At 32.2% G+C, this 22,503-nt stretch overlaps 11 protein-coding genes across 15 annotated transcripts; 5 read left to right on the forward strand and 6 right to left on the reverse strand.

Moving 5' to 3' along the window:
- The first annotated feature begins 106 nt into the window (after nucleotides 1–106).
- Nucleotides 107–883, forward strand: LOC124499361 (uncharacterized). Its single transcript, XM_047063261.2, has 2 exons — nucleotides 107–489; nucleotides 559–883. The coding sequence occupies exons 1-2, from the start codon at nucleotides 304–306 to the stop codon at nucleotides 760–762; spliced, it is 390 nt and encodes a 129-aa protein (XP_046919217.1). The 5' UTR covers nucleotides 107–303; the 3' UTR covers nucleotides 763–883.
- LOC124499363 (RWD domain-containing protein 2B) lies at nucleotides 764–1,952 on the reverse strand. The gene is made up of 2 exons (XM_047063263.2): nucleotides 1,346–1,952; nucleotides 764–1,079 (listed from the first exon to the last, which is right to left on the reverse strand). Exons 1-2 carry the CDS (start codon nucleotides 1,950–1,952, stop codon nucleotides 847–849), a joined length of 840 nt encoding a protein of 279 aa, XP_046919219.2. The 3' UTR covers nucleotides 764–846.
- Nucleotides 1,650–4,140, forward strand: LOC124499362 (TBC1 domain family member whacked). The gene is made up of 4 exons (XM_047063262.2): nucleotides 1,650–2,638; nucleotides 2,699–3,476; nucleotides 3,552–3,666; nucleotides 3,736–4,140. The coding sequence occupies exons 1-4, from the start codon at nucleotides 2,313–2,315 to the stop codon at nucleotides 3,978–3,980; spliced, it is 1,464 nt and encodes a 487-aa protein (XP_046919218.2). The 5' UTR covers nucleotides 1,650–2,312; the 3' UTR covers nucleotides 3,981–4,140.
- On the reverse strand, nucleotides 4,127–6,101 carry LOC124490953 (chymotrypsin-C). The gene has a single exon (XM_047053544.2). It carries the CDS (start codon nucleotides 5,504–5,506, stop codon nucleotides 4,214–4,216), a length of 1,293 nt encoding a protein of 430 aa, XP_046909500.1. The 5' UTR covers nucleotides 5,507–6,101; the 3' UTR covers nucleotides 4,127–4,213.
- Nucleotides 6,102–6,533: 432 nt separating this feature from the next.
- Nucleotides 6,534–12,888, forward strand: LOC142597302 (uncharacterized). 5 transcript variants are annotated; one of them, XM_075736050.1, is made up of 6 exons: nucleotides 6,534–6,677; nucleotides 8,203–8,758; nucleotides 8,821–9,009; nucleotides 9,073–9,741; nucleotides 9,805–9,855; nucleotides 9,918–10,576. In XM_075736050.1, exons 2-6 carry the CDS (start codon nucleotides 8,407–8,409, stop codon nucleotides 10,574–10,576), a joined length of 1,920 nt encoding a protein of 639 aa, XP_075592165.1. In that variant the 5' UTR covers nucleotides 6,534–6,677; nucleotides 8,203–8,406. The 5 variants fall into 5 exon arrangements, with proteins under 5 accessions (XP_075592165.1, XP_075592164.1, XP_075592168.1 ...); XM_075736049.1 differs by lacking the exon at nucleotides 6,534–6,677 and adding an exon at nucleotides 6,804–6,957; XM_075736053.1 differs by lacking the exon at nucleotides 6,534–6,677 and adding an exon at nucleotides 7,569–7,803 and having other exon boundaries at nucleotides 9,918–12,887.
- LOC124490964 (uncharacterized) lies at nucleotides 10,016–15,022 on the forward strand. Its single transcript, XM_075736046.1, has 3 exons — nucleotides 10,016–13,812; nucleotides 13,891–13,979; nucleotides 14,037–15,022. Exons 1-3 carry the CDS (start codon nucleotides 10,632–10,634, stop codon nucleotides 14,367–14,369), a joined length of 3,603 nt encoding a protein of 1,200 aa, XP_075592161.1. The 5' UTR covers nucleotides 10,016–10,631; the 3' UTR covers nucleotides 14,370–15,022.
- Nucleotides 15,023–15,086: 64 nt separating this feature from the next.
- Nucleotides 15,087–17,571, forward strand: Lnk (SH2B adapter-like protein Lnk). Its single transcript, XM_047061406.2, has 3 exons — nucleotides 15,087–15,633; nucleotides 15,689–16,191; nucleotides 16,259–17,571. Exons 1-3 carry the CDS (start codon nucleotides 15,241–15,243, stop codon nucleotides 16,440–16,442), a joined length of 1,080 nt encoding a protein of 359 aa, XP_046917362.2. The 5' UTR covers nucleotides 15,087–15,240; the 3' UTR covers nucleotides 16,443–17,571.
- On the reverse strand, nucleotides 16,423–17,483 carry Nf-YA (nuclear factor Y-box A). The gene has a single exon (XM_047061427.2). It carries the CDS (start codon nucleotides 17,436–17,438, stop codon nucleotides 16,539–16,541), a length of 900 nt encoding a protein of 299 aa, XP_046917383.2. The 5' UTR covers nucleotides 17,439–17,483; the 3' UTR covers nucleotides 16,423–16,538.
- Nucleotides 17,572–17,598: 27 nt separating the features above from the next.
- Nucleotides 17,599–20,106, reverse strand: LOC124497704 (uncharacterized). The gene is given in 9 exon segments (XM_075736055.1): nucleotides 17,599–17,928; nucleotides 17,994–18,074; nucleotides 18,137–18,296; nucleotides 18,353–18,490; nucleotides 19,159–19,325; nucleotides 19,390–19,524; nucleotides 19,591–19,768; nucleotides 19,770–19,898; nucleotides 19,900–20,106. Coding segments are annotated over 9 exon segments (1,293 nt in total). The 5' UTR covers nucleotides 19,990–20,106; the 3' UTR covers nucleotides 17,599–17,713.
- A 222-nt stretch (nucleotides 20,107–20,328) lies between these two features.
- On the reverse strand, nucleotides 20,329–21,311 carry LOC124497768 (proteasome subunit alpha type-7). The gene is made up of 2 exons (XM_047061449.2): nucleotides 21,094–21,311; nucleotides 20,329–21,036 (listed from the first exon to the last, which is right to left on the reverse strand). Exons 1-2 carry the CDS (start codon nucleotides 21,187–21,189, stop codon nucleotides 20,398–20,400), a joined length of 735 nt encoding a protein of 244 aa, XP_046917405.1. The 5' UTR covers nucleotides 21,190–21,311; the 3' UTR covers nucleotides 20,329–20,397.
- A 71-nt stretch (nucleotides 21,312–21,382) lies between these two features.
- LOC124497757 (corrinoid adenosyltransferase MMAB) lies at nucleotides 21,383–22,378 on the reverse strand. The gene is given in 2 exon segments (XM_047061438.2): nucleotides 21,383–21,594; nucleotides 21,596–22,378. Coding segments are annotated over 2 exon segments (759 nt in total). The 5' UTR covers nucleotides 22,298–22,378; the 3' UTR covers nucleotides 21,383–21,537.
- Between the last annotated feature and the right edge of the window lie 125 nt (nucleotides 22,379–22,503).

Here is a 22,503-nt window from a genome sequence, read left to right on the forward strand (position 1 = left end):
CTTTTTTTTGCATTAAATTTTACAATGAAAAAAACTATTTATACTGGTTGCTCTTTATAAATGTTTGATGTACTTTTTGCTAACGCATACGTACTATATAAATGATAATAAATGCTTGCTCGAAAAAATTGAGCGCGCTGTCTGAAATGATCATTATTGTGATTCGAAACAACCGTCACATGTAAAACGACCGTTACAAAACAACTTCTAAATTCATTTTTTTTTTTTTTTTTGAACAATCATTTCGATTCGATACAGTGAACAAATAACATTCAACCAAGAAATTTCAACAAGGATAAAAAAATGAATAACAATTCAATGAATAATAATGATGATGCCATACAACAATCGACATCAACCAACCCAACAACATCGATAAACATGGGACAATTATTGATGGAAAGACAAAAGCAAAAGCAACAAATTCCATTGATGGCAAAAAATTCCGATTCGAATCGATCGAATCAGGTAGCATCTACACCAGCTAATGTAAGTTGAACAATTTCTAGTTCGAATACGCCAATCTAACCCATTGTCTATGTAATCATTTATCATTAGATTAAAAGGCTTCAGGTGAACAAATGGTTCAATTCACCAACCGATCAACTATTCAGTCCTTGTAGTAAAAAATTGTACAACAAAAAAAACATTGTTCATGCCGTACATTTTGATGATGATGTTGAAAATGATGAGAATGGACAGAAATCAAACATAATGGATGACAACAATGACGATGATAATGTTGTTGATGGTGGCCTTTAAATTTTCATTGTCATTCATTTATTTGTATTAACAATTTAATAATGCATCATATTTTTTAAAATAATCTTTTTCAAAAAAAAAATTTCATTTGATTCCAAGAAAATTTTTGATTATTTCATCACATTTTTTCTGTTCCAAAATTCGAAACACAGTGGAACGGTCGACATGTTCGACGAATGAATCGAATGTTAAATGTTGTGTTTGAGATTTAGACATTTTTTCCACATCGATCATTGTAATACGTTGCCAATTCCATGATCGGATTGTTGTCCAAAATTGATCACAATCATTGTCGCTTCCTTCCACACAAATAAAACCTATCAATAATGATGAGAGAAAAAAGAAGAGAAAAAAAATCGAAAAAATAATCAAGTTTCTGTGTCAATTGAAACAAACAAAAACGAATAATCATTCATGTGAAACATGAAATCATAAAGAACACTTATTTCTTGAAAATCAAATTGTCCTTGAATGATCGACACCTACAAAATATCGTCACACGATGAAAGGAAACATAAATCGTCATCGACGACATTCTATTATTTGTGCTATTTGTTGATGGAGTGCTACTTTTATAGTATACCTGGCTTTCCAATCAACATAAATCCATTTAGATTATGTTTACGACATAGATCAATAATCGATTTTCGTTTTATAGATGAATAAATATGATGTGAATATATCCAACAACGATTGATGCATGAATTATTGTCAATTTTGTCATCATCATCATCTTTTTCAGCATTAGAATGATTCGAATCGCATTTTGATGATTTCATTTCGGTCCATATTTCAATGATTTTTGGTATGACATTAATCAAACTACCCGAATCGATAATTTCATTTTTCACTCGTTCATTTAGTTGTTTTTGAAGATTTTTATGATCATTCAACAACGAAGTATCTGTGATTCGACAATAAATTTGTAAACAATTTGGATCATCATTCGGATATTCAACAGGCATGATGAGATGAATTTCAAGCATTGTATCAACGTTGAATAACGCTGTGATTGAATGATTGAAACGATGAAAATTTTGTTCATCAATTGACCTTTGGATTTCATCATCTACACATTGTAATTGTGTAGGATACATTGAAGAAATTATAATCAATTCAGCGATACGTGGATCATCCGAATTTTGTTGTTGTTGTTGTTCCATTGTTCCATATATTTCTTCCTCAATCATTAAATATTACAATTTACCACAACAGAAGACGCCACATGAACGAGGAAAAAACTACATTCCAATTTCATTTTTGTGAGTTCAGTTCTCTCTGTTCTACACTTAATAAAAGTTATATATTGTGTGTATGTTATATTTACCATTCGCGAATAGCAAAATGATAATCCAACAGCTGACAATTTGCAATGTTTGATCATTTGCTTGGAGAATTGATGCTTTTTGATAAATTGTTGTGATATATGTTCTATGTGCAATATATATCAATAATTCTATTAAAATTGAACATTTCATCTGAAGAACGAAAATTATTCTTCAATTGTTTTTTTTACTGATTTACATTTTCTTATTATTTTTTGATCAACAATGACATCGATCATCAAATTGGATTCATCACCATCCCAGCATCGAAAACATTATAGTACATACCATCCTGATCATAATAATTATCAGAAACTTTCCAACTGTACAACCACCACTGGTAATGTTCATGTTGATGGTGTATCCACCTGGTCCAATAATCGTCATAGGCAATCATATGATAATGGTTATAAATCATATTTGTCATCCAATTCATCCAAACAATCCGATTCGATTGCAACTCATCTTACATCGCCAGAATTATCACGAAATAATATTCAAAAACATTACCTGATCAATTCACATCCAACCATTAACGATTCTAACAAAATGTAAGTTTTAAGAGATTTTCTTGTAAATCATGATTACATTCTAAAAAATCAATTCACTAGGCCATTCGATGGTATCGATGCCGTTATCGAAGAACGGACATCCTCATCATTGAATCCGATGGAAACGTCCAATGACCATTATTATCCAATATCACAATGTTTGAGTCACAGCGAATCGAATGTTTCTACATCATTCCAATTTTCGAATCGTTCCTGTAATAAATATGGATTTTTTCTGGACAATAATTCCGAAGAAGATTATGAAACACCATCAGTACAAGATTTGAAAGAAATACGAATCAAAGAACGTAAATGGCTTCAGATGCTAAACAATTGGCGTTATTATATCAATTTTAAATGGGATAAAATTCGTGATCGTTGTCGGAAAGGAATACCACATTCACTGCGGTCTCAAGCTTGGTTTCATCTTTGTGGTGCACATTTGCAGAAGAATCGTTTTCCAAATTTATATGGCGAATTACTTGAAAAAAACATTCCTAGCGATGTACAAGATGATATCTGTAAAGATTTGCATCGACAATTTCCCAATCATGAAATGTTTGCCGATCCCAGTGGTGTTGGACAAACCGATCTCTATAATGTTCTGAAAGCATTTGCCGCTTACCGTCCAAACATGGGCTATTGCCAGGCACAGGCACCGATTGCGGCTGTTTTTCTTATGCATATGCCTGCTGAACGTGCATTTTGGTGTCTGGTTGCGCTAAGTAAATATTACATAAGCGGTTATTTTATGCATAATCTTGAAGATATCCGCATACATGGTCAGATGCTGGTCGCTTTTCTCAAGAAATATTGTCCATCTGCTTACAACTTGTTGGTTTGTATTATTATTATTTAATTTAATCATTTATAATCATTATTCTAATTTAATATTTTCATCTTTGTAATCAAGAATCGACAAAATATCGAACCAGAAATCTATATGACCGAATGGTTTATGTGCATTTATTCCAGAAATATTCCTTGGCCTTCTGTCTTGAGAGTATGGGATATGTTTCTTTGTGAAGGTATAGTATTGATTGATTGATTCCACTATTTTTTTTCACTATGTGATTTTTATTACATTCATATTAAAGGTCTAACAATATTATTCAAAGTTGGCTTATATTTGGTGGATATTGCGTTGAAACATGAAACGATGAAAACATGTCCCACAATGTATGAAACATGTCAAAAATTACGAAATATTCCAAAATTATTGTTGACCGAAGATTCTTTGATACGTGGAATCAAAAGGTTCGAACTAAGAGACATTGATCTACTCAAAGAACATAAAATACAGATGAAAAAATTTCATAAATCTAAAAAACAACAAAAGTGATTTTCTTTATTTTTAACTCAATACACATAACTACCTACTTAATCAAAGAATGAATTGTTTTTTTTTGTTTTTGCCTGTGCAATTTATTTGAATTATTTTATTCGGATTTTAATAAATAAATTTATTATTATTATATTATTATTTTAAAAACAAAAACAAATGATATTTATTCGAAAAAAAATTAAACTTTCAATGATGATCACCGTATAAATGAGAATGACGACTATTTAGAATCAATATCTTGTATGTGATTTTGGATATTCATTATCATCATATTTTGTATCATAACTGTATGGATGTGGTGGATAGAGGAAATATGGATGTCGTGAATGATAATGTTTATAACGAAGACAATCATCCAATGGTGATGTTTCATTCATCGATCGAAAATCGTCGATAATAAATTTTTCAATTTCATCAATGAATGATGATACCTTAGTGAATACTAATGGAAGTTTAGCCGTATTACAATGATCACCCATCGATAGTATACCGAGTAGCACACAATGATGACCTGCATATGATACCAATGGTGTTCCGATTCCACCTACACATACATTGATGGGTGGATTTACACATAAATGACTGCTGCTCAATTGATCAGGTGACCAATTGAATTTTTTTGAACATGAATCTTTCGGTATCAGATGAGAAGATAATGATCGAAGATATGGTTTCTGATAATGTCCAAGACCCCAACCAGCGTATAGGACCGGTGCACGGCTGCCAAAATAATAACCATTTTCCCAATCATCACGTTTTGGTAATGAAATTGGTGCAAAATTACAAACCGGACTGGATAGTTTTAGGATTGCAAAATCATTATCCAATGTTTGACGATCGAATTGCTGTGAAACCTCAATCGTCTCGACATCATATTCATATGCTTTGTCATAAACACTTGAAACATTCAGATTATGACGTCCAAATCTTACGATAAAATTGCCAGATGGTTGTTGTTGTCGTTGGCCTTCTCCTCCATCTTCGCCACCACCCTCAGTTCCACCATTACCACCATTAGCATCGGTAACACATTGCGCTGAAGTAATAACCGTTTTCGGTGCTACTAATGCACCAGAACAGATGAAACGACGATCATTATTATAGATTGCAGCTAACCATGGGAATGAATTTGGTTGTGCCGGGTGTACATCGAGAAAATAGGGTGGTGGATAGTCTTGAATCAGATACGGATCGGTTTCATTGAATTCGGGTGGTTCAGGTTGTATGTGCGGTGGTGGTTGGACTTCCACATTGAATCTGGGTCCACATAATATTTGTCTCATTTTCAACGTTTGTTCATCGGTTAATGGTGAGCAGAATGTCAATTTGGAAATACAATTATTGTCCTTGAATTCTTGATATGCCTCACAGAAGGCATCATCACGCAGTGTTATATGACGAAGCTTATTGAATTTCGATTTATACAATTCATATGCGCCAACCATTGTTGTGGCCAAAATCAATAGCCACCATAATGACAATCTACCTGCTGTTGATGATGATATGAATAGAAATGGTGGCATAACGGACGTTGAGGTATTCAGTCGATCGATCTCTTTATCTGGTAAAAAACGATCGGTAAGAACCAAAAATTGTCACAAAATAACACTGAATAAATTTTTTTTCGTTTCGTTTCAGTGCCCAGAAAAAAAGTATATGGCCATTTCACTGGCAACAATCAAGTCTTTTTATAATCTCACCTTGCCTACTTGTAATTTATTGGCACTTTCTCACACACAAACCTCGAAATCAATCAATGATTACATCTCTCTCCCAATGGGCGCTCGCAATGAAGGATGTAATGAAATGTCATCACAATGTCATTGTCATTCAACAAATTTTTACCTTGGACATTTCATTATTATTGCGTAAATAATAATCCTTATTATTCAATCTAAATTGATTTAATCAATTATTCGATTGATCCTCAATGAACGAGGAAATCTTTGATTTTGTTTTGACACTATTCCCACCAAATCGACAATCAATAGCGAACACCAAACCATACAATTATCGATCAGTGTTGTAACAATGATTGTAAGTTATTTTGTGCAACAATTCAATATTAATCTTTTTTATATATAAAGTTCAAAATTATGAAAATAATAATAAATTGATCCAAAATAGAGCCACAATCAATTACAATGTTGCAGGATGGGATCTTATTTTTTTCCTTTATTCATTTTTCCCAAATGACAATCACATTTACATGGTAGCTATCGATCGATCAATCTATCTGGTTTGATCGTAAATTGCAATGAACCTTATTTCAAAACCATTATGCAAGACAAATGAAGAAGAAACCGAACTACGAAAAACACTCCCCTCGAAACAAAAAACCTTTGACCTTCAACTTATGTTGTGTTAAATAAGCAACAACCCGATGGTCAACACACACACACACAGCTCTTTATACGATTAAAAAGCCATTGCATGAAATATGGGAACATTGAGAGCAAGTTATATTCCCCTATTTGAGTACAAGCACAAAAACATACACACATATCGAAAGTAGCCTGGGTTTCGGGTTAGTGTGTGATGGTTGAAACTTGGTTTTTGCTTGTTGCGCTTGTTGTTGTTGTTGTTGGCTAAGACCCATCACCATGAGTGACATGAAGACAGACGTACATACACGCAGTGGTTATATTCTTCAAGTGGCCACTTGTTTTTTTCATTGGTCAATCATTGCCAAATGTAATTTTGATATTTTCAATTTTTCATTTAGTGTGAGAGAGAGAGAGTGAGAGAGAGAGAGAGAGTCCAAAAATTGGATTCTTGTTTAATCCTGATTTGGATTTTTGTTGTTGCCTGATTCTTTTTTATTCGCCAAGATTGTGTGTGTGTGTTTTGTGTGTATGGTGGTGAATGTCAAAAACAAAAGCAATAATTTAATTTTCGATCAACCACCAATTTATATTTGTTTCTATCGCATGTTTTTTTTTGTTTCTCAAAATCCCAATCAGATATGATGTATGTAAGTAGAAATTGATTGAATGAAATCCCTCTTTTATTTGCCCTCTCAATTCATTGATTTTTTTCCCTATTTCGATCGCTAATTCGTATTGATCTTTACAAAATTATAAATGTTTATATCAATGTTGTTATTATTAAAATATTTGTTTTCTGATTGTATTTTAATTGAAAAAATCTTTAGTCATTCGGATTTCATTTGAAAAATAATATTATGTCCATTTGTCTATATGTATTTCATAATATTTTTTGATGGAATTGGTTGAAATTTATTTCTAGATTTTCTATTCGATTCTTGATATTTCAAAACATTTCACACATAAGAGACACACACTATAGCAAATATTTTGATTCTGCGCTTCATTCCTTCTATTAAATATACGATTTGATTCTAGAGATTCTGGACCACTATTCTACAAATGAATATATCAAGCTTGCATTTGTATAAATGTTCCTTTTTCTATCTCTGATATTGCTTGATTCTCGCTCCCATTGCCTGCTGACCTAGTCTTCTAGTTTTTTCGCCTAGATTCTTACTTAGTATGGCATTCTTCCAGTTCCAAACTCATTCACATTCATCCGTTCTTTTTTCTATTCTAGTTGATTTCACCGCCTATAGCCTATAGGGCTGATCTTCAAGATGAAAATTTGTGTTGGTCTTGAAATCATATAATTTAAACATATTATACAGACATACACACAACAACAACAACAACAAAACTAAACCACCAAAACTGATGATGAACTGAACTAGTAACATGAAACAGTTATGGTTACAATTTAACCATATTAAATTATGTTTGTTGCCGATGTTCATTTTGTTTGTTGATTATATATGTTATTTTCCAATGTAAGAATATAGCTAACATACAATATGGATCACTTGATCTTTTCTTTTGTTTGGTTTGATTCCTAAATGATGTTGCAATGTATGTTTTTTTTGCGTTGTTGCAATTCTCTGGTACACTGGCTCTTTCTGTCATACTGTTTGATATTGTCAGTTTCATTATTTTTCCAATTCATTTTTTTCATGCCTGTATACACCTGATATATCGTTTTGTTGTTTATATTCGGTTGGTTCCAAATGAGAAAGTTATTCAACACCATAAAAAAATAACACCCACACAGAATAATGTCAAATAAAAGTGCAATCATATTTCTTGTTTATCAAGTTGCATTTAAAAAAATTATTTACCAAGATATTAAATTTTTTTATTTTGTCTTTTCAAAACAAACTTATTCATCACAGGAAACCAAAAACATGGAAAATGAATCAATGTCTACTATTGCCCACCGCTAAAATTTAATGGCCACCATCGTAATCATTATCATAATCATGTCTTGAAAGATTTTCCATTTTCCAAAAAGGATTCATCATCATAATCATCATCTGGTAGAATATTACAAATGGATATCGCCTCTATTAAACGAAGAGAGCCTAACCAACAACAGAATGCTGACGCCAATAATAATCTGTTGTTGGCTACGACAGCAGCAAAAAGTTACAATGACAAAAATTCATTACTCGATCTTTCATCCAACATCGCTATCATTAACAACAACAACAACGATCTCATCATCACCGAAAACGATAATGTCTTCATTAGCAAATAAAATTATGGCCAACCATCATCATGATTTTCATCCATTTATTTCGAATCATCACCACAATCAATTGCACAATATATTGAATCATAATAATAACGGTGTTATTCAACAAACAAAAACATCAACAACACCGAAATCACTTTCATTACATGACATTTATAATAATGTTCCGATAGCCACTACCACCTCTGCAAATGGTTTGTCAAATGTATTTTATAAAGTTGAAAGTTTTTATTTTTTAAAATTCTATTTAAAATAGATTTTATCATCAACCATGGATCTCAACATTCTAAATCGCCGACATGTGAGAATACACAGCTTGTACAATTGTTAAAACCGTTTTATAATTCAATGCAAATCCATATGGATAAACAACAAACATCAACAACATTGATCTCAAACGATAATTCTGGGGCTAATAACTTATATCTGATTGATTCATCAAATCGTAAGTGATATTAATTTACAACCGGAGGATCAATAATTTTTGAAATCTCATTTTAAAAAATAGAATTATCACTATTATCACAATCGAATGATTATGTTAATTCATTAACAACGGTATTGAATTCTGAAATGTTAACAAATCATCAACGAAAATCATCCAACTCGGATCAATTACATTATCAACAATCGACTTCATCAACAACGAATCCTCAAATAGGATCGAATAGTTCATCTAGCTATCTAAACGGATATGGTGGTCAATCATCATCGACATCGAATCTGGATCATATCAATAATTGTTCCGATGATATGATTGCAAACAATTCTAGTTTTAGCACTGGATTCCATCATGATATCATCAACCCAAATAAAGCAAATTTGCTTAATCCAAATAACGATTCCGATGTTGACCAGAAACCAACAAAGACGACTCGTGGCCGAAAGAAATCGAAAAGAGGCCCGTTCATCTGCCTAGAATGTCATAAAGAGTTCTGTAATCAAAGTACATTGACTAAACATATGATCACCCATAGTGATGAGAGAAAATTCGTATGTCCACAATGTAGTAAAGCATTCAAACGACATGATCATCTGAATGGTCATATGTTAACACATCGTGAACATAAACCATATGCATGTGATATTGATGGATGTGACAAATCCTATTGTGATGCACGATCACTACGACGGCATAAAGAAAAACATAAAGAGAATGCTTTGCAATTTAATGAACGTATGTATAGACTTTAAATTTATTTATATTTGCTTTTATTTCATTCATTTCCACTTTAAATAGCTTCACATCTGACAACAACGACATCATCAAAGTCTACCAATGATGAGAAAGGTATGGTTAAATTGTTGTTAAATTAATTTTTAAATTTAAAATTAATTAATTTCATCCTTTAGGAAACGATGTTTATCAACTACCCATCAATGCATCTGCACATTTACAATTTTTAGCATTACAACAGAAAAAAATTCATCGATCTGAAACAATCGATTCCAATGAAAGTGATGAGAAAATTATCTCATCTAATCATAATCGCCACAATCACAATGATAATAATAATGATAAATTAGAACATATCGCAATCGAAGAGGAACATGAACAACCACAAGAACAGGATCAAACAAAATTGATCGCCAATTCATCGGTTGAAAATGTTTCAAATTCTGATCTACATATAAACCTTTCGAATGAAAATGCTTTATTGCATCAATTATTGACAAGCAATCATAATCATCACCATCAGCTTCCACAACAAGAACCACAATTAGTGGATAAATCACTAATGAATGATTCATCATCCGATCATCGACAATCAATTATACAGAATAATAGCAACAATAATTTGACGGTCATCAAGATCAATGATAATTATATTAATGTTTGTGAAAATGATTCTGATAATTATTTTCAAACCATATTCAATAAGACAAAACATTCATTAGGAAACAAAAAAGTCGATAATAATTACAATAATCATAATTCGACAACAATAACAACGCTAGGCGATAGCAAAATCCTTGACTCGAATAAGATTGAATCAATCCACATCGGTTGAATGTTCACTTTGTTTGAAAAAATTCGAAACCATCGATGCATTAAATGTACATTTAATGAAATTACATCATAGTAACGAAACAACCTTGAAAACGAATCCATTTCTGTTTCAACAACAACTACAACAACAGCCGCCACCAAAATTATCATCGCTGATCGATCATCAATCAGTCAAAGCAAACGAACTAGTAACTCAACCACAAAATCCAAATCAGACCTATGAATTGAATATGAAAAATTATGAAATAGAGATTGCCAAAAATTTTGCCAACATTTATAATGAACATCATCATCATCATCAACAACAACAACAACACCAAATTCATAATTATCACCATCAACAAACCCAGGCTGCTAAAAATTTTGATGATATTTTTGAAAATAATCCTCAAAAGACAAATGATATTGTTGAATTTCGGAACATATTTCAACATACCTCACAACATCAACAGCAAAATGCACAATTCCTAATGACAACATCCGGTGAAATTAATGATAAACATCACCATCAAATGATTGGTAATAATCATTTATATCAAAATAATCCTGAACAACAATCTCCGCATATAATTGTAGATGAACCACATGTACATCGTACGAATTATTATCCTGATAACGAAATATCACAACCTCAACAACAACAGCAACAGACAAAAGGTTTGAATGAAGTAATGTTTTCACCAATTACACCGGTTACACCATTGAAAAATAGTTCACAATTTACATTCGAATTTTCCAATACTCAACCACCACAACAACCGATGCAATCAGCAATACAAACTGATAAAAATAATGTTGTTGTTGTTAATCAAACGGCTAAAATGGATTTTTCTAGCACCAAATCTGCAATCATTACCGATACAATTAGCAATTACGTTCAGTCATTGGAACAAGATTTTCCTTGTTTTGATACGGAAAAGAATGAGAATATTGATTTATTGCAAAAATCCTCCACGGATCAAATCGAACAAATTGTTAATGCCGATGCGAATACCTCACAAAATTTTGTTGATCATCATCTTCACCATCAATCATTGAGCACAACGAAGGAACATCATCACTTTGGTGATGAAAAGAATTTTGATTCTAATAATATGCAAAATGAACAATTTTTCTCAACAAAATCTAATGAGCCGAATAATGATGTGAAAAATATGACAACATTAACATCATCGTCAACTTTTAACAATTTTGATTTACCATCAACAAAACTAACCAGCGATCTATTCAATCGAAGAATTCAACGTAATAACTGTTTGAATGCTGATAATAATAATAATAATATTAATCGAACACGAGAATTACTTAGCATTAAACAAATAGCGGCTAGTCTAGAATCGTTTAGTCAAAATTATGAACGAAATCAACAGCAACAACAACAACAACAAATGATTAGTCATTCATATTCGGTTCCAACAACACCATGTCAAATCATACAGCATCAACAGATATTACCAGATGCTACTAATGGTAATCATCATCATAATGACGATGAATCATCATCATATCAACAACTACAGCATCATCATCAACATCAACAAATGTCACATCATCATTCACTGCCCACAACACCTATTGATCATGGTGCCCATCATCATCATCAACAACAACATTTTACCTTTAATACTGATTCCATTTATCATCAACAGCAACTAACTAATCAGCAACAGGTAGCTTCAATGCCAAATAATTCTATGGATGATACAAATCATAGTCATCATCATCATCAACAGCAGCAGCAACAACAATTCAACTTCATTTTTCCCCATGAAACTTCAACAGCAACAACAACAGCAACAGTTAATGAAGGCCATCCGAACACTGTTAATGATAATGATCCGAATGGTTTGATAGATTCTACAAGAAACTTTGAAATTACCAATTGTCTTGATGAAACAAATTATACCGATTTTTCCCTGTACAATTCCACATCCAAAGAAAACATTGAACAAGTTTTCAATTTGGATCAAAATGCTGAACAACCGCCACAATCAGCATCTATTCAATTTAATGATAACATTATCAATAGTTCACAACCGTCAAACGAAAACCAGGAAAATGTACAAAATGATTATTTTGCCCCTTCATCATCCAACCCAATTGAACCGTTCGGATATGATCTAGACGCTGATAATACTGATGGCCCATCAAATGACGGTTGTGATTTGAAATCAAATATTGTTCAATTCATGACACCACCAACCGAAATCATCAAAGAACCGATAGTGATCGATACATTCAAAACCGATCATCAGAAAAATGATTCAATAATGCGTGACATAAATGATAATTACGTAATAGACGAGAAAAAAACGGAGAAAATTCATTATCATCATACAACAACAACTTTGAAACGGTCCTGGAATGATAATCATCCATATCCTCGGATTAAATCACCGAATAATTTCATTAAATCATTGAATAAAAAACTTTCAGCCCTAAGCAATGAATATGATAATTTAAGCACAATTACACCACCGACAATAAAGAAAAAACGGCCACGGCCCGAACCATTGTACATTCCACCACATGTCAATACGACTTTCGTATATCATTCTCGACTTCGATCTCCACGTTTTTGGAATGGTGGTGGTTCGATTATAAAACCATCATACCATAATAATGATCACCATATCTCACCACCACCATATACTCCACCACCAATGTTGTCACCAGTTCGATCTGGTTCCGGTTTATTCTGGAAGATCAACAACTTCAACATGAACATCAACAACAATAGTAGCAGCAACAAACTACCTCCTTACAATACAAGTCAATTTTTTAATAGTAAAAAAATGATTTCCGATATGTTAAAAGAGAATCAGAATATGATTAATGAACCAATGTCCGATTTGAAAACACCGACAACTGCATATGAGCCCGAATATGACATTCCAACCACCGATATTCAGCCACATGTTAATATTGGTCCACAATTTCAGGCTCGTATACCGACATTCAATCCTAACCGAATGAAAATGGATTACAAATCTGAAAGAGCAATATTGCTTTGGAGTCCAACCGTTTTGGACAATCATCAAACTGATGATGAAACAATCGATCTCTATTTCAAGATCTCATGTTCAATGTGTGTGAATGGCCATGGTAACAATAAAGAATATGCAATGCATCTACTATACGATTGTCATGGTGACGTGATTGAAGCAATGGCCAAATTGATTCAAATGAATCCAACTGTCAATTCAGACCATCCATTATACCAATATTATTATGCCAGTATGTCATATTAACTTCTTTTTGTTTTGTCAATCTAATTATTATTTTTGTTTCTTTTTACTTTACTTTTCTTTATAGATCATAATGTCTGGACTGAAAATGAAATCAATTTATTCCAGAAAAGTATTTTCAAATATGACAAAGATTTTTTTCTCATTGCCGATGAGGTTCGTGCTTCATGCATTCTCCTCTTGAATAATTTAATTTACTTCTTTTTTCTGTAGATCAAAACTAAATCGGTAAAAGATTGTGTACAATTCTACTATTTATGGAAGAAAAATTCAATCGATCACTTTAAACGTTTACGTATTCTACGTCGAAAACGTGAATCAATGTTCTACGAATTAGATACAGATAATAATAATAAAAAATCCGTATCACAAACAAAACAAATTGTCGATAACTGCGATGATGATAATTCTAATCATCAATCTGTAGCTAATTCAACAACGACCAATGGTTCTAAAACATCGAAAATGTATCATTGTAAAATATGTGGCAAAAAATTCCGCAATCTTAAATCAAGATCTGCCCATATGAAAGCACATATTAATTGATTTTTTAATGAATCGATTCAAATTCCAACCTCCGACAACAACCCAACCATTATAAAAGAAAGAGAAATTTATTTTTTCTCAATCAATTGTAAATTAGTGCCTTTCCTACTCTTTCACACTTCATACTCGTTAATTGTTTTCATTTTTTTTCCCTGTTTCATTCTTCATTTTATTTGGATCTCACCGTTCGATAAATCAATTTATTGATTCGAACACAATATATTTTTTTTTCTTGTGCCAATTATTTTCCCATTTCGTTTCTATACCATAACCAAAACAAAACAAAGCTCTACTAAAAACTCAAACACACACAAACATCTACACAAAAAAATTCCTTAAAACCTCAACTATAAAAAAATGGTTATTTCATTTGTAAACTTTAAACATTCTCAATAGAGTATTTTTTTCTCGCCCCTATTCACGTTAATATTGTTCAAGCCTTTTTCACCTCAAAACAAACCAAAATTGTTGATTATATTTTATTGAAAAATTGAAAAAAAAAATTTATGTTTTCTATATATATGATGATATAATAATTATATTATTACAACTCTTTTCAATCAAAATGCACTATGTTTTTTTTGGTCACAAATTTATTCACAATTTAAATTGAAACATTGATGATTAAAATACACTTGTTGTTGATTCTAATATCTATATCTACTATATGATCCAATGTTTGTGTCGGTGAACGTTGTCGTCATAGTAGTGAATGATGATGAAAACCAAACCGGAAACGACAACATCCGTCCTAACCAAAAAAAAAATAGTGATGGCTACTACTTGGTACATGAAATAATTTTTGTTTAATAGAGGATTTAACCTGATGATTTTCATTGGTTCGTAGAACATTTATTTTGTATTTTGCCAAATGTTTACCTATCGTAGTGGACAATATTCTCTGCAACAACAACATCAGCATCATAATGTTGATTCGACGGAAAAAAATATTGAACAAATCATAACGCATCGAAATGATTGTAATAATAATAATAATAGTAATAATTATAATAATTATCGTGAAATCATTAAAGAAGCAATTGTTAATTATATTACGATCGGATGTGATGAGCCTGATGAGCAGAATTGGGAAAAATGTCGCTTGGTTTTAGTTCGTACCGATAATGATATAATGTTGGAATTTTTCCCACCAAATGCCAAATCGATGCAGCCTAAATGTGGATTGGTGTGCAATATGTTGGATGAAGTAAGAGAAACGAAACCATTGGAAATGCCTGAACGACCATATACAGCTGTTCTTCGGGTAAGTCGTCAATGGAAAATAAAATTAATGAAAAAAACTTATTGATAAATTTTAGTTTTCCAATTTTATCGAATATATCATTGAATTTAAAAATGCTCATGAATTATTCGATTGGGTACGCAAGATACGTGCACAACTTCCGCAAGGAGATACCATCAATAATGATGATGATGATCATAAGGATTACAGTGTATCAAATGATTATTTATATGATATGTTGGATGCATATCCATGGTTTCATCGTGATTTAAGCCGAACAGAATCATCTGAACTAGTGTTGAGTGGTGGCGAACAATGGTCGGGTGTTTTTCTTGTACGACAAAGTCAAACACATTTTGGTGAATGTGTTCTCACATTCAATTATTATGGCCAACAAGCTAAACATTTTCGTATCATAATCAAAGGGTCGAAAGGCGAATGTCAAATCGAACGTTTATGTTTTCGTTCCATAATTGATCTGTTGCAATATTTTCGCCAATATCCAATACCATTAAGGCATCAGCCAGATCATCAAGAGAAGGAATTTGTTTTGACTTCTTTCATTATATTTGAAAACAAGTAATTTCATAACTAACATTTTCGGATCTCTATAAAAATTTTCTTTTTTGTTTCCACTTTTGAACAGATTAAACAAAGAACCAAATGATCGGAATAGTAGTTTCTTCAATAGACGTTCATTCATCCAGCTTATGGATAATGCCAGGTGGTTAACATCACCGAAACAATCGATCGATACAAATAAAAATCGACAGATATCTAAAGCATCCGTACGATTGACCAGGGAAGAACTGCCTGCTAATTGTCTATGATTTATTATTCAAGTTGAGTGTTATCTATTTGTCTGATTGTGTGAAAATAAAAAAGTATGGAATATAATATATATAACAGCTTCATTTTGATGGCATTTATAAATAAGATTTATGAACATCATGATGACGACTATCAGTCGATGAGGTAAATGTTGAATGTGAATCATCACTACTACTCATATCGTATCCATTATCATCAGTATCTTTAGGAACATCGATCGAATGGAAACGACCACCGTCACCACGTGCTCTGTTCATTGCATGACGATGTCTTGATTCATGAAGATATTTTCGTCGTGTTTTCGATATTTTACCCTGTTGTTCGAGTTTAGCTCGGGCCAATCGTCTTTTTATGATTCGATGATATTGTTTAGCGTTTACATACAAAGGTTCCTCTTCGTTTGTGGTTGTAGTCGTATCATTTGTCGTCGTCGTTTGTGCTGATGTCTGGAAACGTGATAACATTTGTAGACCACCACCATTAGCATTCGGTACTAGAACCAGATAATTATTGGCAGTATTTTGTGATATTTGTGGCCCACTATTATTCATAATTGTTCCTGATGATTGAATTTGCAATAATCCTTGTGATGTCTGCAGCAGTTGTGAATTATCTGGACATATTATTGCCGTTTGACCATCGGTTGTTTGAAGAATTGAGCTTGTTGCAGTTTGTGGTTGTTGTGGCTGTAGGATAATCTGTTGACCAGCGGGCATGATAATTTGCGAAAATTGTTGTTGACTATGATTATTACTGCTATTCGTTTGTAATTGTATCGATTGTTGGCCGGTTGTGGATAATGCCTGAACCATTAATGGTTGTCCGGCAATTGTTATCGGTTGTCCATTATTAATTGCATTCGTATTCGACGATGCTGATGGTAGTGCTGTCGTTTGAATTAAATGACTGGCCGCAGTTTGATTAGCAGCAATCGTAATCTGTTGTTCAGTCATTGTTTGTGAACCAAATATTTCATTATGATGGATATTATTCATAATTATTGTATGTTATGCAAAATGATGATAATTAGAATAAGTGATGATAAATGAGGATCAAAAATCGCGCGTTTAATTTTTATTTGCTGAAATTATTATTTCTTATTGGGTGTTTATTATAAACAATGAATGATCCAATAGAAGAGCAGTAAACGATTGATGGAGGCAAATCATTGGCTAGAATTTTTAATTAATTCATAAACAATGTTACAAATGTATTAAACAAAGCGATAGATTAAAGGTGGTGTCAATTATTCCATCAATTAGAAATCAAATCAATATGTAGATTCATTCATCATTTTTTCCACTTCTTTCAGGTCACTAATCAGACAAGTTAATTTCTCTGGTATCACATGGAATGTCGACGTTTCATTCGTTGTGGTTGTTGGATTTGTTCGTATGGATAAAAATAATGAAGGACAATGTACGGACATTGTTTCGTTATTAAATTTAGAAATAATTTTATACGAACATTCCAACATCGGATTCACTTTTATAATTAAAAAAAATTCTAATTTCAATATTTTTTCAAATAGATTAATCAAAATTGCTTACTTTGTAAGCTTTTTTCTCTCGTCATTTGTATGATTTCGTTAAATTTATCGGCATATGCTTTTGATAGAGTTATGGAATGTTCTGATGGATTGACAAGATTATAAAATTAGTAATATGAACAAAGAAAATTATCGATTCCGAACCTTTTGGTAGACCAAGTTGTTGTAATTCATTGGATAACGTTTCACTATCCGTTTCATATTTGATAGAGGATAAAATTATAAAATTCAATGCTGCCAAAATGGCTTTTGTTTCCTCTTCATTTAACTTTGCATCAGCGGTCAGCTTACAAACATTTTGCAACTGTAGTTAAGCAACAATATAATAATGATTGAAAAAATTTGTACAAAATTGCTTACATGTAACTTTCCAGTTAAAATATGCTGCATCACTTCTTTGAGAATCAATTTCAATTTGATTGATGTTAGTTTCGAAAAAACGTTAATTTGTGCCAGTATCCAATCCTGACAATCATTGTCACCGCAAAATTTGAATTTCTGTTTATAACAAAAAAATTTTTTGAAATTTTTCGGCAACTCTTGAAGAATTTAGTTACCATTTTTTTTGTAAAATTAATGAAAGTATGGACAAAAACAAATGTTCAATTCTGGATCATAAAATTCAAAAGTGGCGCCAGAAAGTGGTGGAAAGCGGTACTATTTTATTAAAACTGACTTAAAATTGAAAATTTCTCAAAAAATATTCTTGTGGTTCTTGAAAATAGGTGTTTTTCTTACTATTTGGATGTAAATGAATAGAAATAAATAAAAATTTAAAAGATTTAACACCAATCGCAAAAATGGTCGATATGATCGTTAATGAAAATGGCATCGAATTGATACAAACATTGCCCGATGCATTTTCGATTGGATTTTTTGACATGGAATTATTGATCGATGGAAATCAATTTGAGATTTATGACATAATTGAATCACATTTAGAATTAATAAAATTTGCCCTTTTGAAATGCTATAAAAATCTTCATAATCTCATCCTACGTCATTTCATTCTAATCTAATCAATAGAATTCTCGATAATCAATCAATTCATTCGCCATTCATTTAATGTTTGAAATTAAAAGTTCATTATAATGTTGAATATTTTGATAAAACCGTGTTTTTGACAATGGCTCTGATGGCAAAGATTCATAGCTAACACAATTGACAGTTCCATATAATTTTGGTTTCAAATTCGATCCACTGATCAATCTGCTATCATTTCGGCTGCTAAGACGAATTTTGAAAAAGATGAACGCCGATAATATCATCGACATGAGCAGACAGGAGAATACAACGGCCAGAAAAGAAAGGACGAGAAATTCATTCGATGGAGCTGTAATCAAAACACATGGATTTTCAATTACCGTACTGATTAAATTTGAAACTTATAAACTTACTTTTATCGTTACAAATTAAACTAGATGGATAACATTGAATTATTCCTTCACAAACCAGATCATGATATATACAGTACTTGGAGCCACAATACAAATAATCATCCGGACAATGATCATCATGAATATCATTTAGAACTGTATAAATTGTTTTTTTTATTTGAAATTAAAATAAATACGGCTAAATTTACAGCTTTCACATACCGATAGTAGGTATCATGGCCAAATAAAATACTTTTGCACCATAGATATTCAATTGAAAAATACGACCAGGCGTTTCAATAATATCCAGAACGATTGTTTTTGGATCATCTTCACCATTGGTGAGATTATCGAACACCGTATTGGTTTGTATAATCTTCGGTATTAAACGTATATTCGAATGAACCAGTCCATTTTATGATTGTTGTACAATTACCATGTGGAACCTGTTGCTGAGGAACGTTGAAATCAATTTTAAAAACAATATTCGGCTCCGAAAGGCTTGTATTTTGTCCACAAAGTTCCGGGTATCCTAGTATAGATAACTGTTGACCATACGACGGATTTGGTCATCATAATGATAACCGTCAATAACACGAAAAACAGATAAATTCGGCTCATTTTTCAGCGCTAAAAATAAGGCCGTTGATTTTTCCAATAGTGAAAACGAAAAAAATTGAATGACTCAAAGGTCGAAAATGCGAATGATTTCATCAACAATTTTTTTGTTAGTTTGCTTAAACATTTGCTCGAATCGCAATTTGACGATAGGAAATAATCAAATCAATTCGATCAAATCACTATACGAAATGTTTATTATTGTGTTTATCATAATCAGTTTTTGATATTTGTAAATGATAATTTCAATTCATCAAGCAAACAGTTCCGTTGTGTTTCCATAGGAACCTTAAATAGGTCCAGTTAGCTATTGGTATTCAATAAAATGATATCAATTATGAATTTATTTTTGAAAATTTTATTATCTTTTGAGGAAAAAACAATTTTTAGAAAAGACAATGGAATTTGTTATTATTTAGCCTTCTTTTTCTCTATCTCTTTTTCCTTTTCTTCTTCGATCAAGGTGACAAATTTGTCAATTTCTTCGGCTGCCAATACACGCATTCGTTTGTTTTTTTCCATGACAGCCACTTCAAGGTTTTTACCTTGTACAACTTCCAATAAAGCTTTGATGGCCAATTTGATTGTCGATTCATTGGTTTCGATGGCTTCATCATTATAATTCTTTTCCAAATATTCTAGAACAGATTTAGCATTACGGCCAGTGGTATTTGCTTTCCAACCATGATACACACCGGATGGATCTGTTTGATATAGTCGTGGTGTACCATCAACATCAAATCCAGCAATAAGATTCGAAATACCAAATGGACGTCGACCATTTGATTGTGTATATTTTTGTTTAAGTTGAGCGATATAACGGGTAATGTATTCGACCGAAACCCTATCTTCAACTGTCAAACGATAACTTTGACATTCAATACGGGCACGATCAATTAGAATCCGAGCATCAGCTGTCAAACCGGCAAAGGCCATCATTACATGTTCGTCCAATAGACATATTTTTCTTACAGTTCGATCTTCTTGCAGCTTTCCAACGGATTTTTTTTCTACTGCCAGAACTACAATGTCTTTTCCGCGTACACCAACCTATCAATTAGTAAGAATAATCAACAAATATTACCATAAAATTTCAATGTAACATACCGCTGTCGAGCCTTTTTTCACAGCTTCTTGTGCATATTCCACCTGAAATAGATGACCATCTGGTGAAAATACCGTTATAGCACGATCATAACTCATATTTCAGAATTCAATGATGGGCCACAAAGATGATAATCTTGAAAAGTAAAGAACAGAAAAATAATTAGGTTTAAATAAAAAAAAATTGTTGTGGACAATGACTAAACACAATCATAATATGACAGTGTTGAATGTGTGCGAGAATTCAACACTATTCATAGACAATGTTATGTTGTGATCGAGAAAATTTAAATTTTTTTTTAACAAAATTCTTTTTATTAAAAAATATATTTTAATTGAAAAAATATGAAGCAAAGATCATCTGATTACATTTGATATTCAGAGTATTAAAATAATCATTTGAATAGATTAACAAAAATTAACAAGTTTGGATTAGAAGTTCACATATTAATCATCATCTTGGCTATTATATTTTGGTCGCTCCCAATAAACCACTTCTTTGTGGACCTTCTTGTTGACAACAAACTCTTGCCACGATGAATAGATAGGAGCTAAGACGATTTAGATATTGTACAACTGGAAGTTCAAGACCTTCATCCAGCAAAGGAATTAAACGTCGTTCTGCACGTCGACATATAGCACGTGCTAAATGTAATGAAGATGCTGCTTTACCACCAGATGGTAAGATAAAATTGCGTAATGGTGGCAATTTAGCCGTATGAACTTCTAACCATTTTTCCAAATCAATCAGGTGATTAACATTCCATTTAGTTTTACGTATTTGAAATTCATTTGATGAACTTTTCGGTGTTGCAACCGTTGCCTGTAGATCCTGTAGAATGCATTGAATTTGTTCAAGTTCATCGAGAATTACTGGATCATTGATAAATTCACGAGCAAAACCGATACATGAGGTAAGTTCATCTGTCGTACCTAATGCTTCGAATATAGCATCATCTTTTGGGCGACGTTCGCCGCTAAAAAGTCCAGATGTTCCACTATCACCTGTTCGGGTATAGATGCGAAATTTTTCTTTGCTATCCGACGATGAAAATTGATTCGTCGATGATTGGTTCAACAGATTGAATGATGAGCTAAAATGTTGACATAATAATCGTGAACGATAACGGATTGACGAACCGAATATTCGGTAAATAGGTACAGATGCCATTGCTGTTAATGTTGTTAAACATAGAAACCAAAACATGATTACGATTGAGCTATATATATTAAAGGAGAACGTAGAAGCAGCATCAATTATAAGTGTAGCTTCATACCACTCTCTTACTCAGGCACTGGTTATATATACAGAGCATGACGCCCGAAAATGTTACATCAATGACAACATATATAGTTTGGTTAATTATCTTAATCAAGTGATTTGGCGTAAGAAATTTGATTTTCGAATTGTTT

Source organism: Dermatophagoides farinae, chromosome 2 (assembly GCF_024713945.1).
Source record: "Dermatophagoides farinae isolate YC_2012a chromosome 2, ASM2471394v1, whole genome shotgun sequence".
Lineage (NCBI taxonomy): Eukaryota > Metazoa > Arthropoda > Arachnida > Sarcoptiformes > Pyroglyphidae > Dermatophagoides > Dermatophagoides farinae.